At 45.9% G+C, this 24039-nt stretch overlaps 1 protein-coding gene across 1 annotated transcript in view; it reads right to left on the reverse strand.

Moving 5' to 3' along the window:
* Positions 1-24039, reverse strand: part of Arhgap10 (Rho GTPase activating protein 10) — a 259759-nt gene that overhangs the window by 128819 nt on the left and 106901 nt on the right. Inside the window, exons 8-12 of the mRNA XM_021220813.2 lie at positions 22739-22868; positions 20587-20693; positions 19074-19168; positions 3838-3919; positions 1050-1095 (exon numbers count right to left, since the gene is read on the reverse strand). Coding sequence (XP_021076472.1) covers positions 1050-1095; positions 3838-3919; positions 19074-19168; positions 20587-20693; positions 22739-22868 — 460 coding nt within the window. The remainder of the gene's footprint in view (positions 1-1049; positions 1096-3837; positions 3920-19073; positions 19169-20586; positions 20694-22738; positions 22869-24039) is intronic.

Genomic DNA, 24039 nt, shown 5'->3' on the forward strand with positions numbered 1-24039 from the left:
TCCAGGACAGCCAGGGCTATACAGAGAAACCCTGTCTTGGAAAACCAAAAAAAAAAAAAAAAAAAAAGACAGGAAAGAGAAACGCACAGCTGAGAAGGTGCCTGCGATGACACGCCCTGCTGCAGGGCGTCTGTCAGCATCCAGGGCCAGGCTGCAGATCCTTAGTCTTTTGATTCAAGAATGAGCCCAGGTGATCACAACTGTTTTGAAACCATGTGTACATAAGACAGTGTTTCCCATGGCTCTGCTAAGCACAACCTTTATTTTGCATTTCCTTCCTGAGCTATGTGTAAACAGCTCAGCACCTCAGCACCTCCCTGTTGCTGCTGCTGCTGCTGCTGCTGCTTCCGAAGTGCACACGTACAGGAGAACGAGCAAGCGCACACTCTAGCTGCAAGGCCAGAGGGTTTCAAGGGGTAACAAGAGTACAAAGGTGCGCAAAAATCAGTCCAAGCAAGAGAATAAAGCCAGGAGCTTATGGAGTCAGTCCTCACTGCTGGAAGCCCGCCCTGCACAGAACCGCCTTATAGGACAAGTGCTCATGCCCAGCAACCAGAGGTTCACCATCAGGCTGGGGCCGTTCTTGCTTTTTATTACTCATTGTGGCCAAGGATGGCTATTTTAAACTGTAATTCTCACACTTGCTGAGAGAACTCTCTCCTCTCCTCAGCCTCACTGAAAATGCCCGAAGGCCTATGGCATGTGGAGGACCATGACCCAGAGCATCCTGCTATTCTCCACTAAGCACTACGATCTGGAGAATCTGCTTACTTCTCTCTAGAATGACAAATGGCAGGATGAGGAAGCCTAGAAGCAGAGGACCGAGGACCACCCCCTTGCAAAGACTCTGGAAGCTCAGAAAGCTGCACGCTGCCTACTGAAAAGCTGCCCGTCGTCATTCATGACTGTAGACATACACAGCAAGACTGCAGGAGAATTACAGTTAAAGCTCAAGGGGACAATGAGGCTACCCCATGGGCGTAAAGACGGTGCACACGGAACCGGCAACAGCTTGGGGTTGGTAACGAACAGGATAAAGGAACACTCACCTCCTTCCGGTCTTGGGACTACAGCTCTGTTAAATGCGTGGAACAGCTAGTAAAAGAGAGAAAGAAACACTCTTAGCAGATTACCTCAGAGTCAGTCAAGTAAGAACACACAAATTGTCATTTTTGTAAATTTAGCATTAGACAGTGTAGCATATAAAAGATATATTTAGTTTTCATCCCTGCTTTACAGCACCGAGTTCCTACACCTGGAATTTCCAGATAGAAACCTTTTGCTATTCAGGAGCTCCCTGGGACAGCTCTAAACTTACTTGAACAAGTAACTTAGAAAATAGAAACCTGTGTAGCATGCAACTAGCTACACCACGGGACAGATGGATTAAGACATTCAGAGTCATCCACTGACCACTTAGGGTAGAAGCTTATAATCCATACTTGTCAGCAGGATTTGCTGAGTTTCCCTGGATGAACGTATCAAATGCTGGGATGGTGGCACTCCTACAGGACACGGGAGATCCTCACACGCACGCACTCACTTTACAACCCACCCTATGAACAGCTCCTTGTGCCTGCTCAGGCTGTAACATGCTCTATAAGACACGACTTAGTACACCTTTACCCCCGAGGGCTGAGAGCCAACTACTACAGCCAAGGAAGGGGTCATGGGATCTCAAGTTCACATATACTGTGCTACCAAGACTGAAGCAGAGGGAGCCGTCTAGATCTGCACCCCAAACTTGTAAGATCTGCCACCAACACCACACAGACACCAGTATCAGAGTTGAACTGAACTTGGGGACATCTAGCTGGTGTCAGACATAGTGTGGGAAAATCCCCCATGGGGAGCCTGTGTGAGGACACAGGCCAGATGAGCTGTATGGTCTAATGGCATGCTATCATGCACTCATATACAAAAATAAGTAACACAATCAGGACATCTCTCATTCTACTCTTCTCTTCCAGAGACATGCCGAGCTGGCGAAACCGCGATCAAAGAGTCTGCAGTCTGTAAGGAACTTGTTACAAGTCTATGTAAACGGGAAAAGTTCCACCTTACAGAGATGGGCTGACAAACTGACCCATTCCAACCTCTATCAAAGCTCCCAGTAATGCCTAGTCCGCAGTTTCCTGTGTCTAACCCGGTATTTATGTAAGCAATAGATAATCCTTGCCCATCGCTTTAGTGAAAGCATCTGTGCTAGGACCACGGTTATTCAGCTCCCGGAACTGGTTCACTATTTGCAAGACATAGCACAGGGAAGAAATGTGCCTCACAGTCCCTATGTAAATGTATCGCTGACCAGCCTCTCCACATTCTTCTGTTGTCTGTCAGTGACTTGGCTCTTTACAGGGAAAGTCAAACAAATCATGAGTTCAAGACTAAGCCAAACCAGAATCTCACTTTTCTTACAAAGGCTCAACCATGGTGGTATTTCTGCTATGCAAATTTACTAACTAAAGTACTTCTAAAGGCTCTCTGGTGATCATCTGGGTTAATAAAAAAGGATGAAAGGATTAGCAGAACTAGATCTCTAATACTATCAAAATTCTTTAATTATTAGGGAGATCTCTGTGTAGCCCTGGCTATCCTGGAACTCTGTACAAGCCAGGCTGGTCTTGAACTCGGATCCTGACTCCGCCTCCCAAGTGCCAGGATTAAAGAAATGTTTCGGGGCTGGCAAGATGGCTCAATGGGTAAGAGCACTGACTGCTCTTCTGAAGGTCCTAAGTTCAAATCCCAGCAACTACATGGTGGCTCACAACCACCTGTAATGAGATCTGACGCCCTCTTCTGTTGTGTCTTCTTAATCAGCATCAAGCCTTCAAAACATAGTAGCTGGGTTTTCATTTGGGGCAGCCATCACCTCACGACTGGCATACAGTCTACTAGCCAGCCTCAAGTTCTCTGGGCTTTCAACGGTGCCCTTGTAGCTGAGCCACCAGCCAAAAGCAGCAGCACCGTGTCACACGCTCTAAGACAGCTCCATTCTGAAACCACCTTCCTGACTGTATAGAACCCCTCTTCCATCTTCAGATCATGCTTTCCCCTAAGTCTTCCTAGGCCAAGCAGGCCAGGTGGTACCCGCTCTGGCAGCTGACTTAAGACTCATAGCACTTCACACGGCACACTGAAAGAGCATCTGTGGTTCCTCCCAAAGTTGCCTTTACTAAATCCCTAACCCCATACATGATCTCCCAGACTCTGTGCCCCAACAGCCAGCAGCACACAGAAAAGAAATCAGGGCTGGAACCAAATGCCAACCGTCAGAATTCAGGTGCCTCCAGACCTACGGCATAACCTTTAGTCTACTCCTTGAAGCAAATGAATAAAGAGGCCACTCTGAAGCTATTCTACACTACAAAGTAGGAATCATTACAGCATTATACACTGTTAAATATCAGCCCGATATGGGCAGCAACTTCTACTGCCATGCACTTACTGACCCATCTCCACAATCTAAAGCATGCTGCAAGCATTCAATACACTTGTCACACACACACACACACACACACACACACACACACACCCCAAAAACCCGCTTGTGTAAAATAGGAGAAGTTGAGAGTTTTGCTGACTTTTTCAAAGCAAAGCCAATCAGAGTGACAAAGTCAAGGGAAAAATCATAACTGGAAATGAATGATGCCCCTAGTGTGGGTGTGCTGCAGCTGCCCAAGATAAACTACTGGAGTGTCAATACAGTTCCAAGATGCGTTCAAACACCAGCTCCAGCAAGGAACTGTTCTCAAACATCATAAAACAACAATGATGTGAGATGAAGCAAGCCAGCTGAGAGGATCTGAACTAGAGCTGCAGCCACGGTGTTCTTACAGCTTCTTTTCCACCCAGAGCTTCCAACCACTGCTTCCTCTCCTCTTCTGAAAACGCCTGCACGGTCAAGGGGACACCAGGCCTGAAAAACATCAGGAAAACACAGGTCACCTAGTGACAACACAAACCCCTCCTCTGCTTCCAAAGGGCTGACTATATAAATTAAAGGTTTCATTAATTTTCAACTATAATAAAAAATATAATATATAAAATTTGCTATTTAGGCCACTTTTAAACAAAAACACATTATTGTACAGCCACCCCAATGATCCACCTCCTGAATATTGGGGGAGGGGTGTCTTACCATGTAGCTCAAGCTGGTCTTGAATTCAGTCTGTTCCTGTCCCTATCACCTGAGTGCTGGGACCACAAGTGCATACAACCTTTCTGTGCCAGGCCAGAGATGTTGTGATCTTGAAAAAGTGAACTTCTGTATACCACTAAGCACTATTTCCTATTCACTGTTCCTCATCCTATGGCAATTCCTATTGCATACTGTGTCTCTACAAATTGGGATCATCTCAGAACTGTAAGATAAGAAACCACATCCTATTCATAGTTTCTAACCAGCTTTTTTAAATGCAAGGTTCATCTAAGTCAGAACATACATCACAAATCTTCCTTTTTAAGACTGAATAATACTTTACTGTACATATATATGATGTTCCCCACCCTAATTTCTAACAAAGATAAGCAAATTAATACATAATCACAACACACTGACTGGAGTAGCCAGAATAAAAGTACTAAGAACAACAAATGTTGATGAGGATGTGGAACAAAGGAACTCTCACCCATTAATACCAATGACATAGAATGATGCAAAGAATGTAAGACAGCTCTCTGGCTTCCTACAGACACAGCCAGACATTTCTTAGTATAATCTGTACAGAGTTATTAAGATCTATGTCCACCTATACAAGATTTATTCACAGCCTCTGCAAATAGGAAGCATCAAAATGTCCTTCAGTAGGTGAGGGGTGCAGGAACCCATACAGTGTACTTCTTGCCAATCAAACAAACACACTAGCACACCCCAAAAAGATAGCAAGTTCATCATTACACAGTGAAAGAAGTCCATAAGAGAGGGCTGCATGGTGCATCACTTCAAGTATATGACAAGTCTGGAAAAAGTCAGAACTACAGAAGCAAATTTTAAAAAGAGACTAAACAAAGACATTGGAAGGAAGGCAGAGAGCAGCAGGCACACATAAAGATGAGACCCTTTCCTCATCAGGAAAACTGCAGAAGGGCATCCACGCATTATAGCCAACAATGCAATGGTTCAACTTTATATGACCCAGCACAGGGGAAGGCCAGGGCCAAGAAGTGAGAGTGGGTGGGTAGGGGAGCAGGGGCAGGGGGGATATAGAGAAGTTTTGGGATAGCATTTGATATGTAAATAAAGAAAATAATAATAATTTAAAAAATGAAAAAAAAAAAGAAAGAAAGAAACTTGCTCCATGGATCTCTTACAGAGAGATGAATCACTAGCAACAGCAAATAGCAATTCTCTACCTGCTGAAGCAACTCTCTATAAACTACAAAAGTCTGAGTTCTGGAAAGAAAAGACTAAAATTAAATTTAGTGACTATATAGGACAATAAAGCAAGTATAAGAAAACACATGAACACACGAATTGAACAAGGTTCACACATCAGACACTCATTAAGGAAACACACACATGAAGAAGCTCTGTTGATGCCACTGATACCAAATAGGACTGAAGCACAGGTCTACCTTGGGGTTCTTAGGAGTCAACTGTACTGCTAGGCAAACGCTCGCTCACTGGCTGAACTGAGGACATGACTGACCTCTTATTAATCATGCCTACCAAGTACCACACACTACACCAAGCTCTAATCATGCATCACAGTGAGTCTTGCTAAACACAAAAGCAACACAATGAATTTCCTAGAAGAGAAAATGAATCAGAAACAAGGGAATGAGCTGTTCAGGCTTTCAATGAAGTAGAAACTTCTGGTTTCTTCGGAAAGTCGGTTATGTCAAATAATGTTTTGCTGGGGCACACAGGTGAAAGGATGTTTTGCTAAAGCAGACACGTGAAAGGACGCGTGGTGTTTAGGAGGAATATAACTATGACCCCACAGACAGTGGGAGCTTGAGAGCGTTGGTTTGCTCTGCTCTGCCTCACTAATCTTTGCTGATGACACACATGTATTGGTTCGCCTTACATTGTTCTCCTGAGTTTTGCTTGTGCTGACCTGATAACAGAAAAAGTTGCCAAAGAACTTCTCATGAGATTCCTGGGGCTTCTTGCCACTTCCACTGACCCTGGCCACTTGGTGAGTCTCGTGGTTTCTTCTGGATTTAACTGCCCTTCAAGGTTGGTGTCTGCTGAGTGGACTGGCCTGCAGCTGCTGATTCATGTCGGTGTTTGCTAGAGGGCTGAAATGCTGATATCCTGACAAAGAAGACTGGACTTGCCCTCAAAGAACTATTTCTAAACAGGTCCACTTTCCCCACATTCTAATAACATTTCCTTTCTACTTCCTCTGGTGGGTGGTGAGCTAGAGAGGAAGCTGAACACTTATTAAAGTAGCTTGAGAAAAAATATGCCTACAAATCATTCGTTCCTTCAGGCCATTGTGGCTATCTGTAGAACACACAGTTGAAACTGAAATATGTGGGTATGCACACACAGTTGGAACCAGTACCTGCACTTCAGAAGCACCTCAACCTCTTCCCACACACTTACTCAAAAAGCAGCAGCAGTGGTGGTAACACATCTGGAAGACAGCTCAGTGGAGGACAGCTCCCACCACATGTGAAAGGCTCTGGTTAAGTCCTTACCAACGCAAATAACAACACTAATAACCTAGGGTGTGTTGTGCTCCACTGCAGGTTCTGCAGGCTCTATCATGAGAGGCAGTCTCAATTTGATGAGACTACATTCACCTGAGAACGGAGCCTCTGGGAGTGCCAGTGAAGGGCTGCCTTGAGAACTGAAACGTTCGGCAGCACCACTGCTGGGGTTGGAGTCCTGGACTGTGTTACAAGGAGAATGCAAGTCGAGCAGCACCTGCCATGGTCTATGCTTCCTGACTGTGGATGTGACCAGCCATTTCAAGTGCCTACCACTGTCTTCCATGCCGCAGAGGACAGTCACTTGAACTACTAGAGAGCAAACAGAGCTTTGCCCCTCTGAAAGGAGGTAAGTGGCTACAAGGCCCAATTGTGGAAGCCCATGGGTGGACTCTCAACTCCAGTGATGGCACCTCTAAAAGAAGCTGTTCAAAAATCCTCAACAAAGTGCGCTGGACCAATGTCAGACACCATCAGGTGCCTCCAGTGACCCCTGACATGGGAAAATAGTTACTTTCCAGTTTTTGTTCACTGTCTTATATTCTTGTCTGAATGAACTGTTGTAGTAGTTGGTGTTCACAGGAATGCCCAAGTGCCAAAGAAGTTATTGCCACACTTAGACTGGGGAATCCTTGATTTTTTTTTTTAAGACTGTAGCTGAAACAGCCAAAATGTTCCAACTCTAACAGTTTACAGTAATGCTCTAAGACTCCAGACAAGGCTCTGAGACAGCTTTCCCAAAACTAAGTGTAAATTCATCTTATACAAAAGCAGAAGGGAGAATATGACTAATAGATCCAATAAATGTCTGTTGTCTTAAAAAATGTAAAGGCCTTCATGACTTGTGTCATCTAGAAAAACTGACATTGATTAGAGTCAAGCACCTTTTAGGGAAAGGACAATAAAATTCAAGATCCTCCCCTCTCCTGCCCCACCCCCAACCCCCCCAAAAACCTTAAATGCTTGTCCATTCTTCCTCTGTAATAGCCCAATGGGGAAGCTAAGCTACTGCCCTTTCCTTAACGTACTAGGTTATAACAGTCACATTCCGGGAAAGAGGAGCAGTTATATTTAGTCCAAACACTCTCCTGTCATGAACACCTCAGGACAAAGGCCTTCCCACCCTGAGTAAAAGAATTCAATAATGCATTATCTAGGGCAGTGGCTCTCAGCCTGTGAGTCAAGACCCCTTTGGGGGTTGAATGATCTTTTCACAAAGATCAGATATCTTGCATAGCAGATATTTACATTGCAATTCATAACAGTAGCAAAATTACAGTTATGAAGCAGCAAAGAAATAACCTTATGGTTGGGGGTCACCACGACATGACGAACTGTATTAAAGGGTCGCAGTGTTAGGAAGGATGAGAATCACTGGTCTATGGTGCTACTTCTCCCTTCTGAGTCTCCACAGCCTCAGTCCCACCCCCAATAACAAGGCCTCTGTGCCCCCGAAACATTAAAGCTCAGGGGTTCCCATCAAACAAGAAAAAGGACTTCATGATACAACAGAAACTCCCACTTCATTCATAAGTTTCTTGATAACAACGACCTTATTTTGCTGTTTGCTTTACTATTTTCTGACACCATTGATACACTTGATGACTGTGGTCGCACACTAATTCCTTTCATTAATTCCACCACGGCTTTCTTTCTTAAAACTGTACTTTTGTGACTATGTTCTTTTTACAGACTGTGAGGTCACACTTCCTAACTCACATTAAGATGGGGACTACTACCTACAAGACCCAGTGACTCTTGAGAAACTCAGGCAAGTGTTCTGTGTACACTGCCTGACAACTGAGGCACCATGTCCTCAGTCCTCCAAGATCTACACACAAATTAATCTACTTGAATCGTGGCTACTTGCTAGTAATGTATGTCAAGGGAGAGGCTCTGCTGTTCTGGGTGTGACTCTCGGCATGACTTGCACAAGTATGCGTGTGATCTGAGACCTGAGTGATGAGCCTCTTTACCAGACTCCATTCGAATGATGGCTCTCTCGTTTATAAGACAAGAAATCAGACCAGTTGAGACTACATATTCCCGCAGTACACAGGGAATATGATATATATATCCCTATCAGTGTGGATACAGAAAACTATCATCTGCCCTCAACAATCCTAAAGATCAAGGGATTGAAGCCTCCGAAGGGGAAACTGAGACAGGAAGATTTTAACTGAAGCTTCCCACCAGCTAAGAAGCAAGCGTTCTCAGTTAACTGGTTAGTGAGGCCTTCTTCCCTTGACAGTCGATGGCCATCCATTCTCTAAAACTCTCACCAGAGACCTCTTGTGCAACCCTAGTGGCTCCTACTTTCATGTTACCAGATTTTAATTCCATCCAAGAAACCCCAGGAGACACCCTATAGTTTCACTTCTTTGGGGGAGAGAGCGTCCTCAGCAAATTTCCAAGATGTAACTTGAGAGCCAGTGGAGTGAATGGAACCCATAGGAATGCAAAGACACTAAATCACGACTTTTTCCTCCAGAACCCATCTCTACCCATAGGTACATCTTACTCTTTTCCTGAGCATCTACTTATCTCATCTACTCTATTTTAATTTTATGGGTTTTTATGTGTTTGCCTGTGCTTATGTAGTACATTACATGCATGCCAGGTACCTCAGACATTAGAAGAGGACATGAGATTCTCTAGTGCTGGAACTATAGATGGTTATGACATGGAGATCCTAGAACTGGACCCAGGTCCTCCGCAAGGGGAGTCAGTACTCCTAACCGCTGCACCATCTCTTCAGCTCCGTAACATTCCTTTCAATCAACTGTGGCTCCTTCAGATCCCACACCTAGGCCATGACATATGTGCTCTTGGGTGTGTTTTCCCTCTTTGTGCACATCTCTATTTTTAATACACAATTCTGCCTCACATTGATGGTCCTCAGATTCCTTTCTGTGTCAAAGCCATGACTCCTTGCTTGGCTAAGCTGAGGTCCCTGAGAAACGTGGTCCCTCGGACTGCTAAGGGTGACAGTGTGGATCTGCGTCCTCACCCCTCACTTCTACCCACACACAGCCACATCGTTCCTGAAAAAGGAATAAAAGTTAATCTGACTCAAGTGTCCGCCAATGTTCAGTGTCAGAAATACTGGTTATCTGTATGAGAAAAATAAACAAGCCCTGTCGCACCCTCTCTTGACCAGCAAGGAAGACGCAACCACCAGTTATTCTAACAGCAGTTTATTCAGTAAGCTTCCTCTTCATCTCCCCCGAGCCCCGGGCTACAAGTCCTTTTATACTCTCATATCCACTCCAATCGCGTCAGGCCACGTCACCTCACCAGGCGCGTGGCCCTCAGCCAACCAGAAGAGCGGGAACATATCACCACCAAATATGGACCTGTTTACCACAAGCTCCATAGCCAACAGGTGCCATCTTTAAGGTGCAGCTTCTTCGGGTAGCCCAGGGGAGGGGCCGTGGCCTCCTACAAAGCCCATTATCATTCTCAGATCTGCCAACTCTCTACAAGTTATACATTAATTACCATGGTTTTCACTTTTTAAAAAATAGGAAAGTTCCTTTCAAACCTGGTGTATACAAAAATCTCATAGTGAAAAATTCTGCCAATTATTTTTAAAGGGTGGCTTCACATACATTTGATAAAGAATTCATGGCCACAGTGTCCAAACCTAGCCCTTCTGGTGCAGGTGTCTACCCCTAGGGAACAGAAACTGAAAGCTGGTTTCTGTAAAGCCTGGCAGTGAGTGCTCTCCTCACAGAAACTAAGCACTGCTCCAACTCACAGAGCACTGTCTCTCCACACACATCCAAGACTAACCCCAAACAAATGCTAATCCAGATCTAAGTGCGAGAATCAGTATAAAATATGGCTATCAATGTATCACTACCTGTGAAATCACTTTCAGCATAAAACTCTATGCGCTGAAAAGCAGAGGCCTCAGAAACACTTTTAATTCTCCCTGGCCCTATACCTTACCAAGTCTACAAAGCTAAGAAGTTTTGTTTTATTTTGTATTTTGTTTTTTTCTTTTTTAAATAAATTCTTAGTCTCTCTAAAAAGGAACTTAAATTTCTGTATGACTCCCTATTCACATTTAAGTCATTATTTGTACTATAACCAAGTTAAACTACTGGTGCACTGTTTACTGGAAATATACACTGCATACATATATTTACATGAAACAATATAATTCTACAAACATTCATGGGCATCTGTCTCATCAAATGCAGTAACTTCTCAACAGTAATAGAACAGTATATTGAACAGATGACACTGTATGCCTGGATGCCAGTTCATACACTTTAGGCCTCTACCCAGAAGATGTCTGCAGTGACTGTTGTCTCGTCGTCCTCGCTGCCGCCCTCCTCCTCCTCCTCCTCCTCCTCCTCCTCCTCCTCCAGCATCCACTAACCCCCAACTACTACCCACTCTTACCCCTAGCCTTCATTCCCAACCCTGAGCCACCCTCAAACACAAACAGGTCCATTTTAAATTCTCTCTGGCATTGCCAAATGTACCAACTGCCCCCAACTGAGAACTGTTGCCTATAGTGTTTAGCACCTGCTATGACTCATTTTGTCGTGGACCTTTATTTCTCTGAGCTTTCCAACCATCACCTATTCTGCAAAAATCAGTTTAGGACTTGGAGGGGCACTCAAAGAGATATCTTATGTGTAGTATGACCAAAGCTAATCTCCAGCCCAGAGAGCAAAGAAAGAGTCCATTTAGAAATCATTTCTTGGGCTGGAGAGATAGCTCAGAGGCTAAGAGCACCGACTGCTTTTCCAGAGGTCCTGAGTTCAACTCCTAGCAACCACATGGTGGCTCAGAACCATCTATAATGGGATCTGATGCCCTCTTCTGGTATGTCTGAAGATAGCTACAGTATACTTATATACATAAAATAAATACAAAATCTTAAAAAAAAAAATCATTCCTCAGCAGGATGTAATAGTATGTATGCACTTATAATTCCAGGAACTTGAGAGGCAGGAAGTGAAGTCTGAGGCCAACCTGAGCAACTCAGGAAGGTCCTGTATCAGAAAGGTCTAGAGACCGTTGGCTAGTAGCTCAGAAGCTCAGTGGCAAAGCACTTGCAAAGCTGTGAGTTCAAACCTCATTATGACAAGAAAAAGAAAAAGAGTGACTGTGTAGCAAGACTGGCCAGCTAGCCTCTGCACACCAACGCTAAGCTTGAGATGCGCTCCGACCTGGGATGTGCTGGAAGTCCGGGGCTTTCATCACTTTAGGTCACTCGCCTCACTGCCGCCCTCAGTATGGGTGAGATGGAGCTGACACCTACTGTTCCACTCAGCGTGCAACACAAGCACTCTTGCTACTGTGCAAACCAATCCTATGAACTTCTAGAAGTAGCATGCCAACTCTTTCAGTCTGAAGAACAGAGCTGCACACACACGTAGTGACCTGAGTTGCTGATGAACAGGTTTTCTACACCACCTAATGCTTCAGGACCACAGGGCACTATGCCTGGTGGCACTAAAATATAAACAGGTAAACTGCAGGGATAAAGAGCATCTGATCATATGCTCAGAAACATCACACAAGTACAAGTTCTGAACCAACAGGTTTGCATGCAGGCGGATACAAAGCAGGCAGCATGGCAGAGCAGATACAAAGCAGGCAGCATCGCGGAGCAGATACAAAGCAGGCAGCATGGCGGAGCAGATACAAAGCAGGCAGCATCGCGGAGCAGAATCTGGATCTGCTGGGGCAGAGGAGCCCAGGAGAGTATTTATCAGGCCGATGCAAGTAGATAGGGATGGCCCCAGCACAACACAGCACTAAGGGAAGCATCCTTACAGTTCTACAACAAAGTGCTGAGGCAGGGGTGGTGTTGTGAATGTCGTAAGTTACATGTCCTGATAGACCGTGGCTTGCACCGAACCAAACTACTATATTAAACCTATTTCTCCAACCAAAGACGAGTGGCATCAGCACATCTCTGCCCATGGTGTTTGAACATGACTGCCCCGAGGAAGCCTGTGCTTTATGGCATCGGCGGACTTTCTTTACTTGCAGCTGTGTTGTTAGTGTGTTTGGTTTTTGCTTGTCTTGAAGCGTTACGGTGATATAATTCACACTGTAAACTTGGGTCACTGTAAGTGAATATATTCAGTTCATCCTGCAGTCCATTTGAAGGCTTTCTGGTCATCCATCAGCCCCATTTCTGTGCAGCCCTGCTCTGCCGTTTGTCCAAACAGACTTGCATGCTCCAGACAAGTACACGCGTGGAAGTGCGCGATGCAGGTTATCTTATGATTTCAGGGTTTGCTCCAAGCACTCCAGCAGCTGGTCCATCTCCTGTCTGGGTGGACGCCACTGCTCACTACAAGACCACACCACTCATCAACATACAAACGTTCAAGGCATTCCTATTTTGGGGACCTATGAAAAATACACCTCTGAATTACCATTCAAATGTTTTGTGTGGACATATGTGCTACATGTAGGCATGTGCATCTTAAATGCTTCCCTCTACCAAAGAAAATATTCAAAGCAACCTTGTGTGAATTGAGGAAGGGGAAAAAAAAAGCACAAATATCTGTCTAGCAAACGGCACAAAGAGGATGGCCTGTGGTCTCCGCCCAGCTCCTTGCGGCACAGTGAGGATGGCCTGTGGCCTCCACCCAGCTCCTTGCTGCACAGTGAGGATGGCCTGTGGCCTCCGCCCAGCTCCTTGCTGCACAGTGAGGATGGCCTGTGGCCTCCGCCCAGCTCCTTNCTGTGGCCTCCGCCCAGCTCCTTGCTGCACAGTGAGGATGGCCTGTGGCCTCCGCCCAGCTCCTTGCTGCACAGTGAGGATGGCCTGTGGCCTCCACCCTGCCCCCTGCTGCTCACAGTCCCCTTGGTTCTCAGGAGTGCAATGTCTAAGCATCAGCACCGCACAGGGATGCTGGACACAAGGATGCAACGTTCCAGCCTCAAGATGTGAATGCCTCAGGATACAGCCTACCTGTCCCTCCATCAGACACTGATGTGCAAGTGTGGGCAGCCTCTGAAAAATATTCATAACAGCAGCAGTATCAGAAAAACAGGAGCAAGTACCTTGAACCTGAGGAATCTGAGAAAATGAACCAAGTCCAGAAGGAAGCAAAATCATATACAAAATATTAGCTAGATCAACCATGGCCTGGCTGCCTTTGGCTTCCCCAACAGGACAAAAGACAAACTAACCCTGCTTAAGTCATGCGGACCCTATCCAAAAGCAATAAATCTAACCAAGCCTGATCCGAAAGAAATACCACAACCACGGAGACGCTCTTAAGTCCTATTTAAGAAGACCAAATGTCTGCCCAGGCTCATGACGTCTCACCCGCAATGCCACTTCTTCTAACATAAAAATTCAAAATGGCAAAAACAGATACTTGGAGAGAAGGCGAAACTTAGATTAAGAGCATGCAGTCAACTACGAAATTGCTACTCAAAAAAAGATCTCAACAGGAACTGTGCAGAAACCTATTCCCAATGGGCTAAGTATATCTCTCTATGAGCAGAGAGAGAGCCTGGGCTCGCACTGAGACAAAGGTGCCGCCTGATGGGCCCTGACCCAATCAACTCTCAGTGCTGTCTCTCCCAAGAAGCATTCAACGCTGGTTAACACAGCACAAATTTGGTGAATGCCCACCTTCCACAAGGCACTACAGCTGTAAGCGAAGTACCAAGCAGCACTAAGAGAGACAGCCCCAGCTCATGGAAGTCATACTCTAACAGAAGGGGAGTGCATTACTTGCAATTCCTCATAGCCTTCTGTGCCAGAAACCAGGGGGGTAGACAAGAGCAGATCCCACTGCATTTCCGCTTCTAATTAATACCTTGAGGGTTTCAGAGTTATAGATCGCAATGTACATTCATTGCTCATACCCAAACCGCTGAGGTTTTTCTAAGATTTTTTTAAAATTATGCGTTTCTGTTGGGGTGGGGAGGTGCCCGCAGAGGCCTGCAGAGGCAGCCAAATCCCCTGGAGCAGAGGTTACGGACAGCTACAAATCCCCTTATGTGGGTGCTGGGACTCAAACTCCAGACCCCACAACACCAGTGCATGCTCTTAACCGCTGAGCCACCTCTCCAGCCCCAGCTCACTGGTGTTTGTGCCACAAGAGTAACACAGTTTGGGGTGAGAGAATCGTTACCCAGAAACCACTACATACAAATAACAGCAAGTACAGGTAGGTGCTTTCTAACTGAGAAATGAAGAAATTAACCCAAAAGCAGTAGGCATCTATAATCCAAAAATAACAATGGGATTCATTCTGAGGATCCAAGCAAATCATAAAAAAAAAAAAAATGCATTACGATTATGGACAATTTTCCAAATTAACCAGAGTTAGAAAAAGGTACAACTTAAGCAACTAAAACTTTTTAAGACATTTATAGATTGGTGTTTATTTATGTAAGATTGAATTCATATGTGTATATAAAATGCTGGGTCCCATCAACAAAATATATTTTCCCCTCTGCACAAAACAGCAGGAACTCTGAGAATGACTTGCTGGTACAATAATCCCCACAGTGCACTGAGCCCTGAGCTATAACACAGCAGCACCCAAAACTAGTGACAATTTAAAAAGCTACTCGGCCAGGCAGTGGTGGCTCCACTTTTAACAGCACTCAGGAGGCAGAGGCAGGAAGATCCAGTTTCGTCTATAGACTGAGTTCCAGGACAGACAGGGCTACACAGAGAAACCCTGTCTTGGAGACCCACCCCTAAAAGAAGGAAAAATTATACAAGAAGTAAGATATGACCTCAACTGTGAAATGCCTCTGAGCCCTCCAAGCAGGAATACAGAAGGGGGCCCAGATAAAGACTGAAATTTACAGAAGGAAAAACACATCGGGCCACCTCCAATATATAAATACTAGTAACTACATACTAGTAGTGTGTTGTGTGTGAGTGTGTGTGTGTGTGTGTGTGTGTGTGTGTGTGTATCACTAAATTTACCCCTAACACTATGAGCAAAACAAGGCCATAAGAGAGTGCAAACACCAAGCCCAGTAGACTCCACAGACCTGGGAAATGAGCTGGAGAAGAAGGTTAAGGAAAGGAAAGCTCGAGTAGGACCCCGGAAGCAGACCAGCCCACTGCACCACAGGGAGAGCGGGTCTGCCCACGGGGAACACTGCAGTACAGACAAAGACCCTGCAGGGGCGGCAGGCTGAGGGTCTGACAGCCTAAGGCTGAAACACCGACATAATGGCTTTCTGGGGAGTTTGTGCTGTTTGAGGAAGGAAAGGAATGGATGGTGGATAAAAAGGTTCACTGATAGTAAGATAACAACTTTCTAAAGGACAGGCGAGAGAACCATGCATGCGGCAGGGAGGTGAGAGCTGCGGATGAACACCACTACCAAACTGAAAACAGACAAGTGGGCGGAGGCGAGGAATGATGGCGTCAGCAACTGTATGAAGTTCTTAAAGGACCCTAGGCAGCAGTAATAACACAACAACAGCAACAACAAAACACAAAACACATACATGGGGGCTGGAACGACGGTTCTGCGGTTGAGAGCACAGCTGCTCTTACAGAGGACCTGGGTTGGATTCCTGTTCACAACGCATGATAGCTCTAGTTCCAGGGGATCTGATGCCCTCTTCTGGTCTTTTTAAGCACAGCACATATAGTGCACAGACAGCTATCCAAACAAGCACTCCAAGCATTTAAAAAAAAATAGGGGCTGTAGAAATGACTCATTGTTGAAAGTACTTGCTACTGTTTAAGAAAACCCATGTTAGATTCCCAGCATCTGTGTGGCAGACAACTACCATCTCCAACTCCAGTTCCAGAGGGTCCAATGCCAGCTCTGGCCTCCATTTATTTTAAGTAGGTAGATAGATAGATAGATAGATAGATAGATAGATAGATAGATAGATAGATAGATAGATAGATAGATAATAGATCAGACAGACAGACAGACAGACAGACATTAAAGGGGGCAGGGAAGTCTGTAACAGACAGCACAGAGGAACTCTGACGGCTATTCTCGGTTGTCAACTTGACTACGTCTAGAATGAAGTACAATCCAGAGATGGAGAGCACACCTGTGAGCAAATATTTTTGGGGGGTGGTTAGGGGTTGGGGGGCTCGGTTTGAAGTGAATGAATCCCCTTCTAGTCTAGACCTTTGAGGTAGGAAAGACACCCATCTTTGATCCGGATCTTTAAGTGGGATGACACACCTTTAACCTGGGCCACACCTTCTGCTGGAAGCCTGCATAAGGACATAAAAGGAAGCTTAGGCTCTGCCTGCTCGCCCTCGCCTTGCTAGCACTCCCATCCCTGCACTGGCCCTGGAGCCTGCGTCTGTGGGACTCCAGCACGGACTGAAGACTGGCTGAGACACCCAGCCTCAGACAGACAGACAGACGACAGACAGGTTAATTAACTCATTTCTTCATTCTATAAATTCTGTTACTCTAGAGACCACTGACTGATGTCCGTAAGGAGCACAGTCCCACTAACAGGCAAAGTGAGGAAGGATGGGAGTGATGCCCAGTCAGGAAAGAATGTGCTTACAGCCTAGCAGAGCAGCACAGCCTGTAACCTGAGCACGCACTTAGGAAGCAGAGGCAGGAGAAAATGGGCACTCAGAGACAGACTGCGTTACAGGAGATTCTCCTGAGGGAGGAGAAAAGGAGAGGGGACAATAGGAGCTCTGGGTCTGAAGAGACATTAGGAACTGAGGTGGGCACAAGAGAGGATAGTAACTTAAAGAACAGTAAGAGAGCTGTCTTTCAGAATGGTTTTATACATGTGTGAAGGTCAGCTTTATTTCAAAAAGGAAGAGATTTTACTATATAAAGAAAAGTAGACTAGGTTTCTTGTAAGTTCTGTTTTAGTTCATCTGTTCTAAAGTTATTATCCTAGTCAGGTATGGGGTACAAGCCTACTATCCTAGCACTACTATCCTAGCACTGTAGAGACTGAGAAAGAGAGATTGTGGGCTAGCCTACCCTACCTCCTGAGGCTAGGCTCAGGACCTAGCCTTTATCATTAAAAAAAAAAAAAGTAATCCTTTATACATAAAGGTGACTTAGCAGCAACCCCTTATCTGTCTTTCTGAGGAGACAAAGGCTGCCACTTCCAATCATGTCAAGATCATGGCCAACTAACAGCATTCAGCATCATCAATGTCTCCAAAAGCAGGAACTTCAGCAGGCAGAATACAACCTCATTCAAATGGTGCATGAAAGTACAAGACATTGCCGCTCTCAAGGGAGTCGTTCCATTTAACGCAGCACCCAGCAGAGCAGTCTTCCCATTCCTCCGTGTCGATTATTTAAGCAGAAGCCTGACTAGACAGAAGTCTGCTGGGCCCTGTAACACAGGAGTTTAAGACTTGTCCCTACAGGCGGAACGTACAAGTTCAAAGCTCAACTCTTCGCACCTACAAGGTCTCCAGGGCGTCACTGAACCCCTGGGTGCTGCAGCTTCGGACCTGGGAGGTGCGGTGAGGATTAAGGCCGATAAAGCTCACGAGGACAGAGAGAGAGCTGGGTCCGAGGTAGCATGGGCACGGGTTCTCCCTGAGTGGCGCAGACCAGTCTTAGGACCAGTTTTTAGTGACGGACTTAGATCTTAGCCTCTTTTCAAACAACGCACTCTTTCTCTCACCATCTTGGCAAACTCTCCTTGTCTACTTGCTCTTGCCACAGCACCGCCAACTTTGGCAGGGTGCTTAAGGGCATGTATTTTTATACGACTCGTCTTCAGTGAATTTACTCATGTACCTTTCCCTCTTGGTACTAGCTCCATTCTTGGCCAGATCACTTAAAGAAAGTAACAACAATTAAATTTGACCTGAAAAGAGTGGGAGAACTTACTACAAACACACCAAACAGCTTTATCGAAAATCTCCTGCAGCCACAGCAGGGTCAGCAGGCGCCTGCCACGCAGGCAGCACTGGGCACTCCTGGAGGACATAGACATTACCTCCAGGCACTGTTCCCTTTGTCTCTGCCTCTCTGCCAATGCTTCAAAGTTACTTCGTAAGAAAAGGCTTTGACCTCACTGGAAGGGTTTGCCTGTGATCCTCAACCACAGAACAAGAACATACACTCAAATGTGCGCAGGACTGCCATTTCCACACTGCTATGGCAAGCGCTGTCTCTAACTTTACCACCCACCAGCCACGTCCTCCTTCATTACTCTCTTCCCGATGTCAATCAGAAGTGTGGCAACAGTGAAATGCTCAGAGTCTCTCTTTCAGGTGACAGCACAGGTTAGAATGATTCCAGTCTTCAGCCAAGATATAGCTATGACCCTACAACTACACAGTGACCAACGACAGCTTACAATAAACATGGCCCAGAAACACGACAAGGGGACATTCAGAGAAATCACTCTTGCAACTCATTTTCAAAACTGCACTTTCAAATTAATTTTAACATCATATCTAATTAATCCCAACACCTCACCTGTCGGCGGCTTCGATGTCGAAGCAAAACCTTCTGTCAATGGAGTCAATGTGCCTTTTGGTGCATTCTTTCAAAAAGAAGGCCTCTCCATCCCCCTGCAAATAAGTACAACATTCAAAACTCCACACAGCCTGCTGCTGCCACCCCACAGGAGCCCAGTCCTGCTCCAAAGCTTCTAAGCTCCTTTCCCAGGGTTTTCTAGTTCTCCAGGATGGCAACACTATTTGCAGATGACACAGACGCTGACTCCAGGACTACAGGAAGGATTACAGCAGCGTCCAGGTCCTAAGCCCATTTGTAAACAGTCAGAATCTTTTACTCTCACACTGTATTACACCCTGTGTTATTATCAGTGTGACCACGACTAGCCTGAAAACACCACAACTCCATAAGGATTGGCCTGAAACCTCACTATACTGCTGGGATCACAAGTTTTCCCACTAACACAGAACCACTGGATCTGGGAGTCACCCTCCCTAAGAGCATTAGAACTGGGGTAAAGACAGAAGCTATGCAGGGGCTCGGCAAAGAGCAAAGTCCACACCTAGGGTTTTCTGAAATATGGCGATCTGTTAACAATACTTTAAAAGATCCCAGATAAATGTTCAGAACATGGCAGCTACACGCTACACTGCTTCATTTGGTCATCCGGAGCCGAAAATGGAAGCTATCGCTAAGGAGAACTGCCCTAAAATCCCAATTTACTACAACAGCAAACTCAGGCTCAAAGCAAATGCTACCATTCCCCCTTCTACAAGAGCCAGAGCCTTGCCTCAGCCTCGTCTGGGTGGCTGTTTTCTACGTACATCCATTGCTACTAAGGCCCCTTCTTACAACCTACTTTAAGATTGTTTGATCGTTTCTGGACAAAGTGTAAGGTACATAGACAGAAGTCAGATTAGTTCTGAATTCACCTAAGCAAAATGTCACCCAACCACCCAGGAAGCAACAAACTGGCTGACTTTCTTAAAATGTGTGGCCAGTTATGCTCACTCCTAGTGGGAAGGGCTCTACCCCAGACACCAAAGTTGGCCTTTAGCAATGTCTCACAGCTATTCACTGGTCAGAGGAGGCCCGCCTTCCTCACACAGCCAGCTCCCATGGTCTTCCTGCCTTGCTTGGCTGAGCAGCTAGCTCACAGCTAGCTCACAGGGGATGACCTTATGAAAACTCTGCATGCTTAGCTGAATGAAAGGGGATTCACTCAGAGGTCACTCCACCTTGCACTGTTTTCTGACTGTGACTGGGCAGGATGCAAACACGCCAGGGGTCACGAACGCCTAGCACAGGAACTATCTTTCTCTTCTAAAACAGTGACCAACTCCGCTCCTCTTTGTTAAAGAATCTAACTGTAAAGACCTAGGAGTGTGATTTAGAAACAAAACAGAGATTTTAATTCTGAAACCAAATGTCTCCATGTGAAAATATGAAACTCGAAATATGAAACTACTAAAATGACAGACCCAGCAAGTATTTCTCATATAAAACAAAATAACTCCTATCAAATACTTACCAGTTTCCCCCCAGATCTGTGCTCAAATGGAATCATGTTGAATTTCTTGGCTGTTTTCCGGTACATGCAGTAGTGTTTGACCCAACTGGACCCAAATGGAGCAGGCCCTTCAACAAAGCACAGATCTTTGTGGGTTTCCTCATGAGGAAGCAGACACAGGGAGAAGACATTACTGCACTGCTCAGCCAGAGGGGCAGGGGCTCAGTCGAGCTTGGGGACCCACATCTCTAACCCCAGCGTACAGGAGGAGAAACAGGCAGATCTCTATGAGAAACCCTGTCGCACGCACGCGCACACACACACACACACACACACACACACAACAGGACAACAAGGTGACTCAACGTGTAAATTACTTATAGCTCAAACCTGGTGACCTGAGCTCAATCCCCAGATGCTACAATGGAAAGAGAACCAGCTCCTGAAAGTTGTCCCCTGACCCCCACACATGCTCCAGCCCAGGTGCTCATCCACATTCACACTCAATAGTAATATTCTGAATAAATGGCAAACTCTGTATGTGCCAGAATGCCCAAGAGCCCCTCAGACACGACGGATTAAACAGAGGACGCACGCCATCCTGCTGGCTACTTAGCTTCGGTTCAACACATAGACAGCACTACTCCACACGTAACCAATGGAAGAGAAGTGTGTAGCCCTGAGCAAAGCTAAGGGTCAGAAAGAGGGAATCAGAAGAATTCCACTCAGAACTTTGAACGAGTTTTAGCTTCTTTAATTTCCCAACTAGGAAGCCCTCTAGGCTGTTTTTGAACAATGATTAGTCTACATCCCGAAGAGTCTCAGGCTGAACCACCGTCCTAACTCTACCTTACTGAGTTTGACTGGGTAATGGGACACCACCCCAACAATGAATTAGCAGAGGTCTCAATGGGTTCGTTCCCATGAGAATAGTGTGTGCACATCTGTGTATGTGGGTGTGCGCACACATGTTCACGGGTGCATGAGTTCAGGGCTGACAATAGATGTCTTCCATTACCCATGATTACTCTCCACCTTACCTTTTTTTGTGGGGGGGGGGAGACTGGGGAGGGGGTGCTTTTCAAGACAAGCTTTCTCTGTGTAGCCCTGGCTGCCCTGGAACTCACTTTGTAGACCAGGCTGGCCTCAAACTCACAGAGATCTGCCTGCCTCTGCCTCCTGAGTGCTTCACCTTTTCTTTTGAACGCAAGGTCTCCATTAAACTCAGAGCTTGCCAACTCAGAGCCTAGACTGACCGGCCCAGTGAGAACCAAGGATGCCCTCGTCCCCACACCAAGCACAGCATGAGCATGATTTACTCATGGGGACACCTCAATGTTTTGACAGGTGCTGGGAATCTCAACTTGATCCTCAGGCTTGTTTGTAGTAAAGGCACTTTACCAGATAAGCCGCTTCCCCGGGCCACAGCGGGTTATCTAGAGTGAAGCCCCTTATACATGCAGCTACCTGACTCCCACTTCTTTGTCACAGTGTGATGGAGCCATGGGTCACTTCCCAACCACCAAAAACATGAGCCACATAAGTCACTTTTTTATATGACATCAGGTCTCAAGTGCTTTGTTATAAGCTACACAAGGACAGGCGACCCAACACTAAAGTCTCTTTGAGTAAATACTGCTATGTAGCACTAGTTTCTATATCCACCCATGCTATTCCTAGTATCTTTTAAGATTTTATTATGTGTATAGGTATGTATATGTGAGTGAAGATGCTCATGGGGCCAGAGGCATTAGATTCCCCTTGTGAGCTACAAGGTGCGGGTGCTTGGCACTCAACTCTGGCCTTCTGGAAGAACAAGAAGTGCTCTTAACTGCTGAGCCATCTCTCCAGCACCTTCCTTAATAACAGACAGCAGTGGCCAGAGCTGATAAGGAATGGAGAGAGGAGAAAGGTGCTAGTGTTACCTCTAAGCTCGGTTTCCTTAGAAACAAAGGCAGCAAACTCCTGGAGCATCCCTAGCCGGGCAGCCTGGCCTGCCACCAGAGGGGAGCTCCCTGCCACTGCAGAAGCAGGAATGCATGCACGCTGTGCCTTCAGGGGCCTGGGAGATGGCTCAGCACTTCAGAGCACTTTCCACTCTTGCCAAGAGCCTGCATTTGGCTCACAACCTCCCGAATCTTCAGATCTAGGCCATCCAACACCCTCCTCTTACTTTTTTCCTGGACGTACAGGTAGCCTTCTGCTGTGAACTGGCTGGCTCGCTTCTGGTCCTTGGGATTTTGTCTAATTTTATTCATAAGTTCCTCCACTTCTGATCTGGTTCCCTCGAATCGATTCCGTGTCTGAAAAAGAAAAAAATACAGATTCCAACATCTATGATTTTTTGTGTGTGTGCATACATCTTGATGTCTCTGTGTAACTAAAATTAAATCTGTAGAACTCATCAAAAAAAAAGTGCTTGTTCTTTCCAGTGTGTGTCCTTACTGAGATTTATGTTCAAAGATAACAAAGTGTAAAACAGTCAATCGAGAGGGTGAGCTGATGACACCGGAGAGGCCGTGCTGCCTCGTGTTTCCTGATTTTATTAACCTTAGACGTAAAAAGTAAATAAGCCATAAAAGACCCATCTACCGGGGAAAATAAAAGCTGTTCACAACGTCAACCTGACCCAAGCTTGTACTACAGCAGCAGCAACCTGAACACTAAGGATCTGAAAACCATCATCCTTTCCAAGCTAACAACAACAAAGTTGGGAACCGTTTTTCTGACGGTGTTAACGCCACTAGAAGATGACATTTCTCCCCTGAGAGAGGCGAGGAGGAGGAAGATCTCACGGGCGGATAATGTCCAGGCAGCTAAAGCAGCTCGTGACATTTTGGAAACTCAGGAGACATGGGCTGCCAATACCCACTAAGGGATGCTCAGGACACATCGTGCGAGCTAAAGAGACAGAGCAACCACAGGCCACGCAGTGAGTCACCGCCCAGCTTATGGGCATTTCTGGCAGCCAGGCTCAAAAATAATTGCCTTGATACCAAAAGCTGCTGCTATGAAATTGCAAAGGGGCTCAGACAGAAAATGATTACAAAAATTTCTCCTCTCTCCTACCTACAATGAAAGGGGCCACCATGGCTCCTGAGGGCAGAAGAAAGCCAAAGGCTGGCGCACTGGTCCCTTCCTCCTAGGGATGGGGGACCGAGAAACATGGACTATAAAACATAAAACTAGCTGGTGAGATGGCGCAGTGTGTAAGAGCACCCGACTGCTCTTCCGAAGGTCCGGAGTTCAAATCCCAGCAACCACATGGTGGCTCACAAACATCTGTAACAAGATCTGACGCCCTCTTCTGGAGTGTCTGAAGACAGCTACAGTGTACTTACATATAATAAGTAAATAAATCTTTAAAAAAAAGGGGGGGGCTGCAACCCTGTAGGTGNAACAACAATATGAACTAACCAGTACCCCCTGAGCTTGTGTCTCTAGCTGCATATGTAGCAGAAGATGGCCTAATCG

Source organism: Mus pahari, chromosome 20, assembly GCF_900095145.1.
Source record: "Mus pahari chromosome 20, PAHARI_EIJ_v1.1, whole genome shotgun sequence".
Taxonomy (NCBI): Eukaryota; Metazoa; Chordata; class Mammalia; order Rodentia; family Muridae; genus Mus; species Mus pahari.